Below are 14511 nucleotides of genomic sequence, written 5' to 3' on the forward strand. Positions count from 1 at the left end.
TTGGTAAATATGAGTGTCATGCGTGCTGTTTACTGACATCAGACGGCTTCTGGTTAAGTTTTTTTTACCAACACGCTCCCACCAGCAGCCAGCAGCATATTAACATCCCAGCTGCAGGCTTAAATATGAGAGGCTTTCCAAATTCATAAACACAGTATCTGCACTTACTTACTGTAGTGTTAGTTTTTTGTTTGTTTTCAATGCAGAGGGAATAAACAGTTCTGCGCAGGTGTACTGAGAGTTTCTTCAGCGTGCGAGCTTGGACTTTTAACTTTGAAACAGCAGGTGAGTGCAGCGGTTTCCACTCGCTGTGGAACATCCTGTCACATACCTGAGAGCTACTTCCTCCTCAGAAAAACATCAATATTTACCAGAATACACAGAAGCCTCTAAATCTAAAAACCCCCAAAACCCCCGCCAGCAAGTTTTTCTGTTCTAGTGCCAGTTGTCATCCCACCAGTGCCAGCCCTACCACATCTTTATTTATGAGGGCTTTTTTTTTCTAAATATTCTTTTTCAGAGAGAGGACATTTTAACAGCATTCCTCCTGCTGGACCGAAAGCTGGACTCCAAAGTAAAGTTTACATTCCTGGGCTTGTGAGAGGAATGCTGCCCTCTGGGGCTCTGGACCAGACCTGAGGATTACAAGTCAGGGATCACGGATGGAGACTGGGATGCTCAGTTACAGGATGTTGACAACACACAACTTTTATCTTAGTGCGCCTGCAGAAGTGTCGATACTTTACTGATGATTTTGAGTTACTTTGTAGCTCACAGTATGTGAGCTATGGCTTTACATTAAAAAATGCAAAATGTATTAAATTAAAAGGTGCCATATGTAAGAATGAACAAATAGAGGGCAGCATATCACCAGGGTAACTGTTAACTGATGCTGTTGGCTAGTTAGCTTAGTTAGCCGTGCAGCTAGTGGTCCAGCCTGGGGGCTTGGAGCTGCAGGGATCCTAATCTTGACACAGGCATGAAAATCGATGATGATTAGTCAAGCCGACAAATGAGGCTAAAAATAACAGAACTACAATCAAAATTCTTACTTTTTAATCAACATACTCAGCAAAACTCACATTATATATCAGCTGTACAGCATTGAAATGATGTCACTCTTAAGTAACCCTTCAAAATACATGATGAAACAACATTACCCTGAGGTAGATCCAGATTCTATTGACATGGTTGGCCTGAAAGAGGGGTGACATCCTGTGGGCTGAAGCTAGGCATAAAAATAGTGAGGGCATCTGCAGCCATAGATACAGCACTGTTGTGATGGAGAGGGGAAGGACAGACGAGGAGAGGAGACAAGAGGATGCATAAAAATAGGACTCAGTTATGACAAGGACGAGGCTATTGTTAACACGCTTCTGGCTGAAAAAGTTATGTACTACTCAATAGCCGTTACTGCTCTATTTGATAGTCATTATTAGCTGATCTGTGCCCCCAGAGCAGAGCAGGGATTCATTATCTCACACAAGGACTCTTCTGTATGATGTCTGCTGAGGGGCTTGAATCTGAGCAGCCACTTTGAAGGACAGTCTGGACTTTGATCTGAGCTAATTAACATGGATCGGAGTATAAAAACCCTCAGTCGGGAGATATCAAAGCCTTGATTGGCTGTGATAAAGGTCCAACTAGTCTATTGGGCTACTATATGAGACGTATCATCCCAATCACATGCTTAACCCCTTGCATTTGTGTACAGGTGTGTCAGTATAGTGTGTAACTGTTGTATAACTGTACCAAGATTATTTCCACTACAAAGTAATAGCATTACCTAGTAGTATGTTGTGGACTTATTACACTGTGAGAGTTATGGCAGGCAGTCCAGCACTGCCCCCTGCTGGCAGCAATAGGGTTAGGGTTAGGAAAGATGCAAAGGAAAATGTATAAAATTAATATTCAGCATGTGCACATTTCAGGAAGTATAAAATATAATGTGATATGAAGTGCATTGAAAAAAGTTTTACCCAAAGATGAAAATTCAATCATTATCTGCTCACCCACAAACAACTTGGAGCTTGTGCAGCCACTTCAGTTGGGGTGCATGCTAACACTTTTTGCTTTAAAAAGTTTGTTTCTTTTTTAAATTGATTTGGGATCTCTTCTCTCTCTTCTGAAGACTTGGATTACTCCAGATGAGATGTATGATGTCATTTTTTTAGTTATAAAACAAGTCCCCATCGCCTTCAGTTGTTCAGGAGGATGTTTTGCTGTTAAGCTTCATGAATGTTTTGTGGACTGCGACTTTCCATCGGCACGGGGGCAAGTAGATTATGACTGACTTTTCATTTTGGGGTTAACTTATCCTTTAATCAGCCTATAATCAAAATACCAATACAAAATAAAGTAGACAATTTCATTATGTTAAAAATAATTTTGTTTCTTTTAATGTGTCTCTCCCACTAGTACTTTTATAATATCCCTACAGCCTCTGCTCACGTGGTTGTTAGTCCAAAACCAGATTTAATTGGCACATAACTCTGTGTCTTTGCCCCAGAGTCACCTTCACTGTTGCAATTATATATTTAGAGGAGCTACTTTCAGCCTGCTAATGGAAAGGAAAGCGAATAACAACCTGTTATTTCCTCCAAACCTTTCTCTAATGACGCACTTAAAGACCCGACTTCACTGAGCTCAGAGTTTGCCCGGATGAATTATTTCTCTAATTCATCGTCGTCACAACAGAGTGAAACTTCTGTGTGAGGCCAGCTTTTGCTATTGTCTGTGATTTTCTACATCAGCAGGGGAAAAAAACATGTCCCCTTAAAAAACAATTCAGTAAGTCCCTACTGTATGTGTCTATCCAGCTCAAACTTCCTTTGCGCTCGGTCAAACTTTCCTCATCCTCCTCCGCTGTGACGTTCTGTTTGGAAGGAAAATCCTGCTCAGCTCTTTGCAGCAACCTGCTACTTTCTGTGTGTGTAACCAGCCCAAAATACTCCCTGTCCTACTGACGCCCAGTTCAACCTGTCCTCTGCCCCAGTGATATATTTACAACGCTGTGTCCAAAATTCTCCTCATCTGCCACTCGGCCAAGGAAACTTTTGCTTTCTGCGTCACAGCAAGTCTGTTACTTCCACATCTCAATCCAACTCTAACACCGTCTGTTCTGACAAATACAAGCTACCTCCTGTCTGCTCCTTGATCTCATTCTCTCATGGCTGCCTTACTTTTGACAGTCTGTGCAGTAAACAGGGAGATGACACGTGTGTTTAAACTCTTTTTGGACTGTTTTAAAAACAGTTTTAACAAAAGGCGTACCACAGGGATCTGTCGTTGGACCTCTTTAATTTGTGTTTTTTATGTTTCTTTATTAAAAATGTGGTTTGTGACATCATAAATGTAGATTTTTACTTTTACACAGATGGTACCTTGTCACGTTTGGTTCATCCCTAACAATTAGTGAGGTCCTTATTCAACAACAAGGTTCAATCTGAGCCTTTGGAGGCTGTTCTTACAAGCAGAAAACACTGAGTTAATACAGTTTGAAAAAACAGGAACAAACTCTTGCATCACAGGCCGATACAACTGATGACCATCTTAAATCAACGACAGCTGTTGCCAACATCATGCTCATCAAGCGTCATCACTTTGAGCCGTCAGTCCCTATTAGCCCATGCAACAAAGTTAGGCAAACTGACCTTTATAAACATTTATTTTCCTGAGGAAAGTCAATTGAGGACACATACTGTTTTCCAGGTTCACCACCAAAATGCATCTACTGCCCTCTACTGATGGATACAGTTGAATTAATCATCAACAGTTACTGACGTAGGAAGACCATTACTCGTTCAACTTCCTTATATATGTTCCTGAGAGAGTTATGAAATTCAATCTTTGTGTTTTTGGAGTCATTTGTAGCTAAATGAATAAGGACCAAATGATAAGTAAAGCAACCTGTCCACTGACTCTCATCCAGCAGCTGGCCAGTCTGTTTCTCTTTTATTTAATTTTGAATGTTAAACTATGGAATAAATAATGTTTCTGATGTTTGTATTTTTTTCTGCAGAATAATGTGGCCATTAGGGGTGTCACAATTAGATTTCCTCCAACAATGATGGCTATACTGTTCAAAGACTTGCACCTGGATTTGTAAAGATCATCAGATCATTGGCTTTACGCCCTGACAACTGTCATTTACATGTCTTCAATTCATGTGTAAAAAAGATTTTACAACACTTGACTTTTTGACTTTATCCTGGGGGCTTTTTGGAGGGTCGGGTCAGTCAAGTTCAAATTATATTTACTAAAAATACAGATTAGAGTTCTACAAAATTCAGTGATTCACCAGTGAACAACAAAAAGATAGAAATTCAGTTTGTTACAAAGTTCGGTTTTTGCAAACATGCCCCTAGGAAACCCTCTTCCTGAACAAATCCATAAAGGATCTCTGGCATTTTTATTAGTTCAGTTCAATTTAATTCTGGTTTTCTTCCCAAGAGTAAACCCTCTTCTCAAAGAAATCAATAAAGGATCTTTTTTTAAAGTTTTCTTTCTCCCTTTGGATGAGTCGCCTTCACGTTGGAAAGAAAGAAGACTGAACTTTAAGTGGTTTTAATTAGAATTTGATTTAAAATAATGGGATCGTAAAAAAATCATCAAAAACTACTCCACTCATTTCATTGTTCGGTACATTCAGGTAATTTATTCAGCACATGGTAGGCAGCTTAATCTCAGTATTCAAAATATACATGTGATCATCATTTTTCATTCGGGTCACAGAGTTGTAGAAAATAAGTGTTAGTGTTTGCTTTAACATACTCTAGTTTTGGTTATTAAGAGTTTGGTTTCTTCACGTTAGGAGTATAGAAATAAAAACAGGTATTGTAGGTTAATCATACGTGACTTTTCCGTGAGTAAAGGCCCTACAGGCACGCTGTCAACCAACACAGGCCAACTTCAACATGGAATGAGGTCTAATCAAACACATAACTGAGGACACGTGTGTGGTGTGTGGGGCCTTTACATGAAGCACATATACTGTAAGTACTGCACATTAAAACAAACAATAAAACACAACTCCAGCTGTTGCTCGACCTTCGCCTGGACCATCTACTGTACATGTGGCACCTTACATTCTTTGTGTGTGATCATCTGTGACGTGACAAGTATGTAAATCAATAAAAAAAAAAGATTTTCCTTAACGTCCATGCAATCTTTCTAAGCTGTACAGTTAAAAACAAAGGAAAAACACCACATGCACACGGTATCAAAAAAAAGTCTTCTAAGTACTTGAAATGATTGGCTAATAATGGTGTGTAATGAAAATCTAGGATGGGAATGAACAGTACTTATTGATTTATCGTTAGGCTTCAACAACATGATTTTGAACAGAAATCAACTATTAATTTTAATCAATTATAACTTATAACACAGGAGACAATAGACAACAAAGTGGGAGTTGGACTGCAGTAAACTGAATGCAGTTGGGCTACATGTACTGTGAACCAGGGCTGACTTCTGTTTCTTCCCAAATTTACATAGTGCACTTGATTCATAGTTTAATTTCAGAGAAGCTTTTAGCATGTGGACCTATAACATCTAACCTGATAAAGGAAAGCAGCGGCAGCAATATGACATTTTGACGAGACGCTTCTGAAGGTTAATCCCCTCTTACCCACCTGCAGCGACGTGCCGCTTCATTGCACCCAGAAGCATTGTCTGTACTTTAACTTCATTTAACATTAAGAGCTTTAGGAGCCAACATGGCTGCCACTGAACACTCCAATACTCCACCTGTGTGTGTACACCTCCCCCTGACAGTCTTTCCTGTCAAAATAAATCATGCCTAATAATAATAATAATTCAAATAAAGCTGAATTTAACAGCAAAGCTACAAGGGCTCGTCTTGTTTTCACAGTGAAGGAGTGTGTGGTCCTGTCGACGAGGACAGCGATAATCTTAATCGTAATCAATGCATGGAAAGACAGATTTCGTGACTTCCCTCATGGTGGGGGTGAGAGAAGGAGGAGGAGGATGAGGACAGGAGAGGAAAGGATGTTGCTTCACCCTTTTGTCCAGGCTGGTGACTAAACAGGAGAGGTGGAGGGGAGGAGGAAGAAGAAGAAGAAGAAGAAGCCCTCATGATGATTTGGTAGCACCCCAGATGATGAGTCCGATAACAACAGCAGCTACAGCCAACACTATCATGAGGATGCACATCTTCTTCCGGGACCTTGACTGGGGGGTGAAAAAAAAAGGAAAAGAGGTTATTAGTGTTATGAAAAAGTATGATTTATAATCTAAATTTGAATGAAGAGACAGATTTATTTACTAAGTTATTAAGTGACTCACAGCTACTACATGAATCACCTTGTGACTCAACTTTTTATTTTCATTTCAGCTTCACGCCTCTTTCTCTACGTCTTATTTACGAAATCGAGCTGACTAAGAACTTGGTTACACAAGAGAGTCTTTGTGCAGGAGGTGGAGGAGTCATATATGCACACATACTGTTACCTCGGAGACCTCTACAGCAGCCAGATTTAGATTTCTTCATTGTTTCACTAGTTACAGGCCAACTTCTCAAATGTTTGTACATGCGAAAGCCTCTCCATTCTTAGATTCTTGCCTTAAAGGAAAAGTTATTCCAAAAATGAAAAGTCAGTCATTATCTACTCATCCCCATTCCGATGGAAAGTCAGGTGAAGTTTCGTATTTCACAAAACATTTCTGGAGCTTCTCAGCAAAACAGCGTTGCAGCATTCTCCTAAACAACTGAAGTAGATGGGGACTTGTTTTGAAACATTAAACAATTAAAATAATTGGCTCCATACATCTTATCCGGCATAAATCCCAGAAGGCCCGAGATCCCACATTTATTTGAAAAGATTTTATTTACACCATTGACGCATGGTCAAGCTGGTGCACTAACTTCAGATGGGGCTCGTGCTAACGCCTTTAGCTTAGCAGCTACAGTGAAGATTTCATCTTAAAAAATGGTGTAAATAACGTCTTTTGAAATCAATGTGGGATCTCAGGCTTTTCGGAGACATGGATTACACTGGAGGAGCATTTTTATGGAGCCATTTAAGGTTTATTTTGTGTTTTTTTAAATATGTTTAAAAACAGGTCCCCAGCTACTTCAGTTGTTTAGGAAAATTCTTCAGTGCTGTTTTGCTGTGAAGCTAGTTTGTCATGTTTTTAGTTTAAAGCTGACTTCATCAGCATTAAACTAAAAACTGAGTAAATAATGACTGAATTTTCATTTTTGGGTGAACTTTCCCTTTAATCCCTTGTTTATGTATTTGCCCTTCCTCTCTTCTGTGCATCGTCCTTACTGTCCCATGGAGATTTACCTGGTAGTCTGCAGCACGTGCCAGCTGCTGCGTGGCGCTCTGGACATGCGTGTCGGCACTCTCCACGTTGGCTTCTATACTGTCTGCAGAACACACAGGAAACACACACACATTGTACATGCAGCAGGTGGGAAGAAGGGGGGAGCACATGTGGCGCAAATCAACATGGACAAGTCTTCATTTGTGTTTCTAAGTACTAGATTAGCCTTCTGCTAACTTATAGGGGATAAAATGATTCACTTGTGTGGCTGTTCTAGACTTTCCAAATGTTATTAGACCAAATGGATCAAATTCTGATGTGCAGCCAGTCATTTCATAGGACTGTGACACAGAAAAAGAAGTTTGGCCACTGTGTCAAATAGGCTTCAAAGCCTGGCTCTACTCCTGGGCGTTGGGGAAATCTGTCCAAAAAAAAACAACATCCATCTGCCAGCACCTCCAAAGCTCACTAGTCACCGTGCTTGATCTTGTTTGTTTTGCGGACAGAGCCAAGCTAGCTGTTTTCCCCGTGTTTTCCTGCCTGAGCGCTAAGCTAAGCTAACTTGAAACTGGCTATAGCTTCATATTTACCGTACAAACATGAGAGTGGGATCGATCTTCTTATGAGACTCTCAGCAAGAAAGAGTACGCACATATTTCCCAAAACTTTGAAACTATTCCTGCAGCACATTTGAGTAATGTGGCCCTCTCCTGACAAACATTTTGATTCATAAGAAAAAAAACTTTCAAACTAAGGTGGCAGATATTCTCTAAAAAGCTGTTTCACTGCGACATTCAGCAATTACTGTAGTTTTCAACATTAATATGCAGATTTATGCAGCTAAGTGCTACATGTTCAAAGCAATTGCATCTTCTATTTTACGTTACTGTTAAGAGGAGCTTGTGGTGTCAGCTTGACAGGTATATCTTGTTTTTTTAAGCTAACGGGTTCGGGATATGATAAGGAAACATATGATTAAGTTTTTGGATGATATAGAGTGTTTTTTCAATGAATAAAGATGACTGTTGACCCGAGACACGTTCCTGTGGTCATGTCACAGTTTCAGTTATTAGAGGAGCTCACCTATCATGTCTCCCTGCTCATGGACCATCATCCCCAGGTCCTTGAAGATATCATTGATGTCGGTGATGTCAGACTGAGTCATGCAACATAAAGAGGAATGGTTCGTGACTTCACGGTGAACACAGAAACACAGAGCAGATGAGATGCTACATAACAGTGGCCGCGACCGTTTGACTCTTATTTGTACCTCTAACTGCATGATGGCCGACTCTCTCTCCTGGATCAGCCTCAGGTCTTCTTCAGTGATGGCCTCAGCCTGAGCCTGCACCTGGGCATCACTGCAGGAACAAATGTAGATATGAAAATATAGTAATAACAATAATAATAATAGAAATTATAGTAATGATCATAAACAGGGGATCTACCCAGGGAACGGAGGCATATTTCCAAAGCTGTCCTCAGGCTGTCCTCCCTGTTAAAAGAAAATACGGTTTAGATTAAAAAAATACTGTGCTTGTGTCCTTTTTACTGCAAATACACTGTAGAGGACATACTGTGATTTTGTGTGCTGTGGTGACTCAGTACATTCAGGGCGCTGACTGTAATACCTTGTTAAACACAATTTGGTTACACAGAGCAAATAAAACTTGTAGCTTTTAATTCCCCAGTCAAGATATGTTTAAAATAGCAAGGAACTGCTCTCCCGCTTATCAGCGTGAACACAGCAGACACAGTTACTTGACTGTGCAGTCAGATAAGCAGTGAGGGAACAGAGTTGCCAAGCAAGCCAGCTCTCCTGAGGGCATCGGTGACTAAAACAGTCACAGTTAAAGGCTCTGTCGGAGGCACAGTAATGCGAGAGCTACTGTTCGTCTTGTGGAACTCGTTCTGTAAACTCTCAGTGTAAATACATGTGATTACACAACGAGGAGAGAAGCTGATAAAAACAAAGAAATACAGGCTCAACAGCACCTTCCCTTTGAGTTCTGATCAGCAACTTATTGAGAATTCAATGAGGAAACTAAGTGCAGCCTAAACATTTAGATATTGTGATTTATTGATGCTCATCTGCTAATGTATGTGCAGCTATTGATACATAAGTCATAAGCTGAGATGAGCTCTGGAATTGGTTGACTGCAGTGGGAGATGTTGCTGGAAGAAAACAATCTCTGCATCACCTCATAAACGTGAGTCAGCAAACCTTGTTGAGAAACTCTTGAGAAAACTCATAAATGCAAAAAACAACGATTATCTGGATGCTTTCATTATTCTGTATGCACATTTTTTATTCTCAAACCAAAGTTTTCTACATCAATACCTAAGAGCTGATACTTCCTCCTCTCTCTGACTCTCTGGATCACTTCTGAAACAATATGGAGCTTTTCCCCTGAAGCCTCTGACTGGATATGTCTCTATTTGTGTTTCTGAGTACTCCTGGTTTTTGTTATTATCATAAGGCTGTATGGTTTAAAAATAAAAAGTCCCAAAACCCACAAAGCAGAGTGAAAAGTGCTGTCCCAATCCTATTACACTATTTCAGCCCCTTGCAGACTCTCTCAGTCAAACACTTACCGGGTGACATCAGCTTAGTCTGTGAAGTGATGAAAACTTTGAAGGTTGAAACGTTTCATCATTACACTTTTGGGAATCTTACAGTATTCTGAGTGCATACTGCCTCTCATTCTCCTTTGTATGCACCTGGTTGGATGTGTAAAATATCCACCCTGCACCTAATATGTCTGTCTTCACTTATCAGGTTGATGTTAGTGTGCAGAAAAGCTTCTTAACATGAGGAAGATTAAAATTTGTTGAGGATGATGTTTTGAAGGACCTGCAGACGCCCTGTATCGGTCACTCACTGACTGTTTCACTGGACCTGTGATGTTGCAGGTGCAGCAGGTTACTCACCGACACCCTGGAGCTGGCTCTGACTCTGGCCACGAACTCTCTCTCTGCGTTGGCCGCCTGCCGCTGGATCCTCTGGAAGCTGTTCAGAGCGGCGGAGAAGTCGTTCAACAGACGCTCTTTCTGTATCTTCCTTTGCCGCTATGACACGTCGAAAGAAAATGTTAATGAAAAAAGCCAATAAACTTACAATACGATACAAAATCCTTTATTGCCCCCGTGGGGAAATTTTTCTTGGGCTCAGTGCTGCTTTGATACTTTTGTTTGGGAAAGAATGTTTTCAGTTGAGTCCAGTACCTGATCGGGGCCAATAGGAAGTGCACTGAATGCCTTCATCAGTCGGTCAGTCTCCTTTGCAAGCTGGTTGCCTTGCTGCTGTTTCTGTTGCCTGGTGACCAAATACAAATATTCTTTGATTTTGTGAAAGTAGAGAAATACAGGCCAGACGGAAAAGAAAAAAGACCGCTGAAAAAATGCATCAAAATGAATTCTTCATAACTTTATGACTGATCACTTGACAACTTTGGTTTAACCTTTTCTCCACCTGCATTTGTACAAAGATATTCACTGTAATAGACCGTTTATGCAGAACCAACCGAGTCCCCATAACTCACAGCGTCTGTTGCAGCTGGCTGCTGTCCTGCTCTGTTCCCAGCAGAGCAACTGCCCTCTGCAGCTCAGAGGCTGGAGAGGAGAAAATACATTGTTTGTCTGTACAGAAGGATCTCCATGTCTAAACCATGATTCACATTTAAGTCCATGTATTCTGAATGTTGCAGCTGATGATGGCCTCTGTGAGTGTGTGTGTGTGCGTGTGTGTGTGTGTGTGAAATGTAGTGTGTGTATTACTCAGTAGCGTCAGCTTCTGGATGTTGGAGCTGATGTTGTGGACCAAAACATTGGGCTCCTCTGCAGTCCCAGCATGGTAAGCCATGATGGAGAGCTGTGAGGACACACGACAACACGTCTGTCACTTTATTTCCTCACGAGTCGGACAGAGAGGTCGTCAAAAGTAATGGTTAAACAATATCTAAAAATAACAGACAGACAATTGAAATGAAAAGCTAAATGTGATGAATAAACTGTTATAGTTAGCTTAATATAATGGATAAACAGCTGAAACAATTACTTAAAATGAATGCATAAACTCCTGGAATAATCAGCTAAAAAATAATAGAGGAACGATTGAAATAATTAGCTAAATAAGATGAAAAGGCTGTACTGTTATAGTGAGCTAAACGCATAAACAGTTGGAATAATTAGCTAAATGTGATGAATAAACTGTTATAGCTAGTTAGCTAAAGGTCATGGATGAACAGTAAACTAACTAGCTGCAATAAACAGTTAAAACAATTAAACTTAATAGATAAAGTGTTGAACAATTAGCTTACAGAGTCGTTAAGGACGCGTGTGAGCTCTGAGTTTCTTAACCGGCCTTCATGTGGGTCGCCAGGGCTGGTCGGTTGAGTCAACGACCCACAAGTGGCCCTAACGACTCTGAAACTCAGAGCTCACACGTGACCTTAACGACTCTGTGAGGACACTCCCACACAGAGGTTAAAAGCCTGCAACTCCCCTCCAGTTAGAAGAAGATGATGAAGATGAGGATAATCCTCCGAGCGCACTTTAATTTACATTCTTGAATCACGACATGCATTCATTGTTCTGTGGACTCAAGTAAAAAGGCACTGAAAGAGAGATTTTTGTCTTGTCATGTCATTATAAGCTACATTACAGAAGGTATAGGTCTGCTGTGTTTCATATGACTGAGCCTGCAATTAAAAATATAAAAACATTTGTTTATTTAAAAATATTTAGGCTATTTGATTGTTCTATATAGATTATTTGGGCATTTTTCTGAAGTAACTAAAACGTAGCATAATAAGTTATACATTACTCTACACAGACAGTAATATTGTAACCTTATATATTACTTTAAAATGAAGGTAACTAGAAATATGTAATATTTTGCATTTTGAAAGTAACTTGCCCAACACTGCTTATCACGATATAACGATATCCAAAATCTAACACGATATATAGTCCCATATCTTGATAACGATATTATATCTTTCTGTATAGTCACAGAGGAGTAAACAAACCAGATAGTATTCACATTTAAGTCGCTTGAATCAGAGAATCTTGGCTTTGTTTCTTAGAAAAATACAAACCCGATGATCAGAATAGGTGGCACTTAATTAAATAATTAAATTGTGATCTCTGACAGGGTGGGGAGTGTGTACCCAGGCTCAGTCAGGCAGACTTCCTGTGCTGCTGACTCAAGAGGATTGAAAATGATATTCAAATAACCATCTGCTGGGAGACTCACAGCTCAGCCCTGGTGTGATGTTAACAAATAATAATGTCAACCCTCTTTATTAAACCTAAAACACTCCTCTGACTGCTGCTCTGTGCTGTCAGTGGACCTGCTGCACCCTTCCTGCCTGTGTGTGTCTGTGTGTGTGTGTTTGTGTCTTTACTTCACCAACTGCCTGCGAGAGAAATGCGGAAATCAACTCGATCACTTTCCAACATCATGCAGAGGAGCGCATGACTGAACACCGTCTACACACGATGACACACTTCTTGTTTTTAAACGTGAACTTTAAACTCTTTCTTTTCCGACACGCAGAGGGAGCAAAAGTCATCAAGTTACAATCAAAGTCGCAGCACGATTTGAAGATCTCTCCCTCTCCCTCCCTCTCTGCCTCGTTTTACTGACACATCATTATTTTTTTAATCTGTTTGCTCCTAAATATTAAAGACACCCATCATGAGATAGTGTTGATTATGTGTCTGCGGTGTCAATCCTCCCCTGAATGTTCGTGTTAGCTGAAAGTTTCCACTTTACCTTTCTTGTGGCTTGAAGCAGCGGTGTTACTTCCTGACTCTCGGCCACGCCCCCCGTCACATGACGTCTGCAGGAGCGGAGGCAGACTCATTGGTGGAGATGTGACGAGGCGAGGTATGGAGGACTAATACTGCCAAAATAAAATAAAAAAAAAAAGTTAATGTCATTAAATGCATCAAAATAATATTTAAAAAAAATAATATATCATTGTCATTTATAAAACTGTGACATCGATACTTATTCGTCATTTAACTTTCATATAATTTTTTTTACTTTAGCAGCACAGATAGAAACTATTTTTGTGCTGGACGTTTGCTATCATAAGTAAACCCGGCAGATGTTTGCTCATCGAGGTTCAGACAGGTTAATCACACAGCTACTGCAACAAACTCCAGCTCCTGGTGAACCAGCCGTTCTCATACATCTGTTCAGGCCAACAGCCAGTCAGGATCACAGTTGTTGTAACTAACTACAGTGGTGGAATAAAGTACTCTGATCTTTTTAAAGGTGCATTATGTAGTTTTGGGGAAGAACCTTACAGACAACACAATTTCACTTTGTTTATATTTGGCGGACCCTGCCACCTTCCTAGCTTCAAACAGTGTTCTGGGAACCTTATTTTTCCGCTGAGAACATCGTGTTTATTCAGTCATGAAAGCATTATGAAACATTTTAATGTTGTAGTTCTTTAATGTGGAGCCAATTTTCAGATTTTTATAAGGAAAAACATAACAAGTATCTAGTGTCAAATAAATGTGGTGGAGTAAAAGTCCAATATTTTCCTCTGAGAGTTATAAATTAGCAAAAAATGGTAAATACTCAATAAATCCATACAGACCACAGGAGGACTGAGGCACGTCCACTTTCCTGCACATGTCACAAGTCAATTGACTTTTTGTTTCATAACTAGAACATGAGGTTGATGACATTCACGTGGAACATACGTGATTGGCTGTCTCCATCCTGCCTTGAGTTTTCAGGAACAAAACAAGGGCGAGTTATCTCAGACTATCAAGCTGCTGGTAGCCAAAAAACTCTTACAGAGACTGTTTGCAAAAAGTACATGGTGGTCACTTACTGTACATGTGCAGATGTGGATACACAGCTGTTGATCGACCGGACATACAGTCGCTCTTAACTTGTTATCAGACTGCAGACGAGGTCTTGAGGTTTTTGAGAGCTCCCTTCACTTTTTTCCACATTTTGTCATGTTGCAGCCTTATGCAAAAATCATTTAAATAATTTCCCCCCTCATCAATCTACACTCAAAACACCATAATAACAAAGCAGAAACAGAATTTTAGAAACTTTTGCAAATTTATTAACAAGGGAAAAGTGAAATAACACATTGACGTAAGTATTCAGACCCTTTGCTACGACACTTGAAATTCAGCTCAGGTGCCTCCAATTTCTCTTGATCATCTTTTAGATGTTTCTCCACC

The 14511-nt window shown here is 40.1% G+C and overlaps 1 protein-coding gene across 2 annotated transcripts; it reads right to left on the bottom strand.

The window, feature by feature from the left end:
• Positions 1 to 4629: 4629 nt before the first annotated feature.
• On the bottom strand, positions 4630 to 13149 carry stx7l (syntaxin 7-like). Of its 2 annotated transcripts, none has more exons than XM_073492303.1 (10): positions 13070 to 13149; positions 11068 to 11161; positions 10833 to 10902; positions 10516 to 10606; positions 10222 to 10359; positions 8739 to 8785; positions 8561 to 8651; positions 8374 to 8446; positions 7311 to 7393; positions 4630 to 6192 (listed from the first exon to the last, which is right to left on the bottom strand). In XM_073492303.1, the coding sequence occupies exons 2-10, from the start codon at positions 11150 to 11152 to the stop codon at positions 6094 to 6096; spliced, it is 777 nt and encodes a 258-aa protein (XP_073348404.1). In that variant the 5' UTR covers positions 11153 to 11161; positions 13070 to 13149; the 3' UTR covers positions 4630 to 6093. The 2 variants fall into 2 exon arrangements, with proteins under 2 accessions (XP_073348404.1, XP_073348405.1); XM_073492304.1 differs by lacking the exon at positions 13070 to 13149 and adding an exon at positions 12699 to 13035.
• Between the last annotated feature and the right edge of the window lie 1362 nt (positions 13150 to 14511).

This window comes from Pagrus major, chromosome 22 (assembly GCF_040436345.1).
Source record: "Pagrus major chromosome 22, Pma_NU_1.0".
Classification (NCBI taxonomy): Eukaryota; Metazoa; Chordata; class Actinopteri; order Spariformes; family Sparidae; genus Pagrus; species Pagrus major.

Excerpts from the sequence above, each read along its gene's own strand:
- stx7l (XM_073492303.1), bottom strand. The coding sequence starts at position 11,152 with ATGGCTTACCATGCTGGGACTGCAGAGGAGCCCAATGTTTTGGTCCAC. Across the intron at positions 8,652-8,738 it reads AATATGCCTCCGTTCCCTGG|TGATGCCCAGGTGCAGGCTC; the intron begins GTAGATCCCCTG and ends TTGTTCCTGCAG. Across the intron at positions 7,394-8,373 it reads TGAGCAGGGAGACATGATAG|ACAGTATAGAAGCCAACGTG; the intron begins GTGAGCTCCTCT and ends TGTGTTCTGCAG.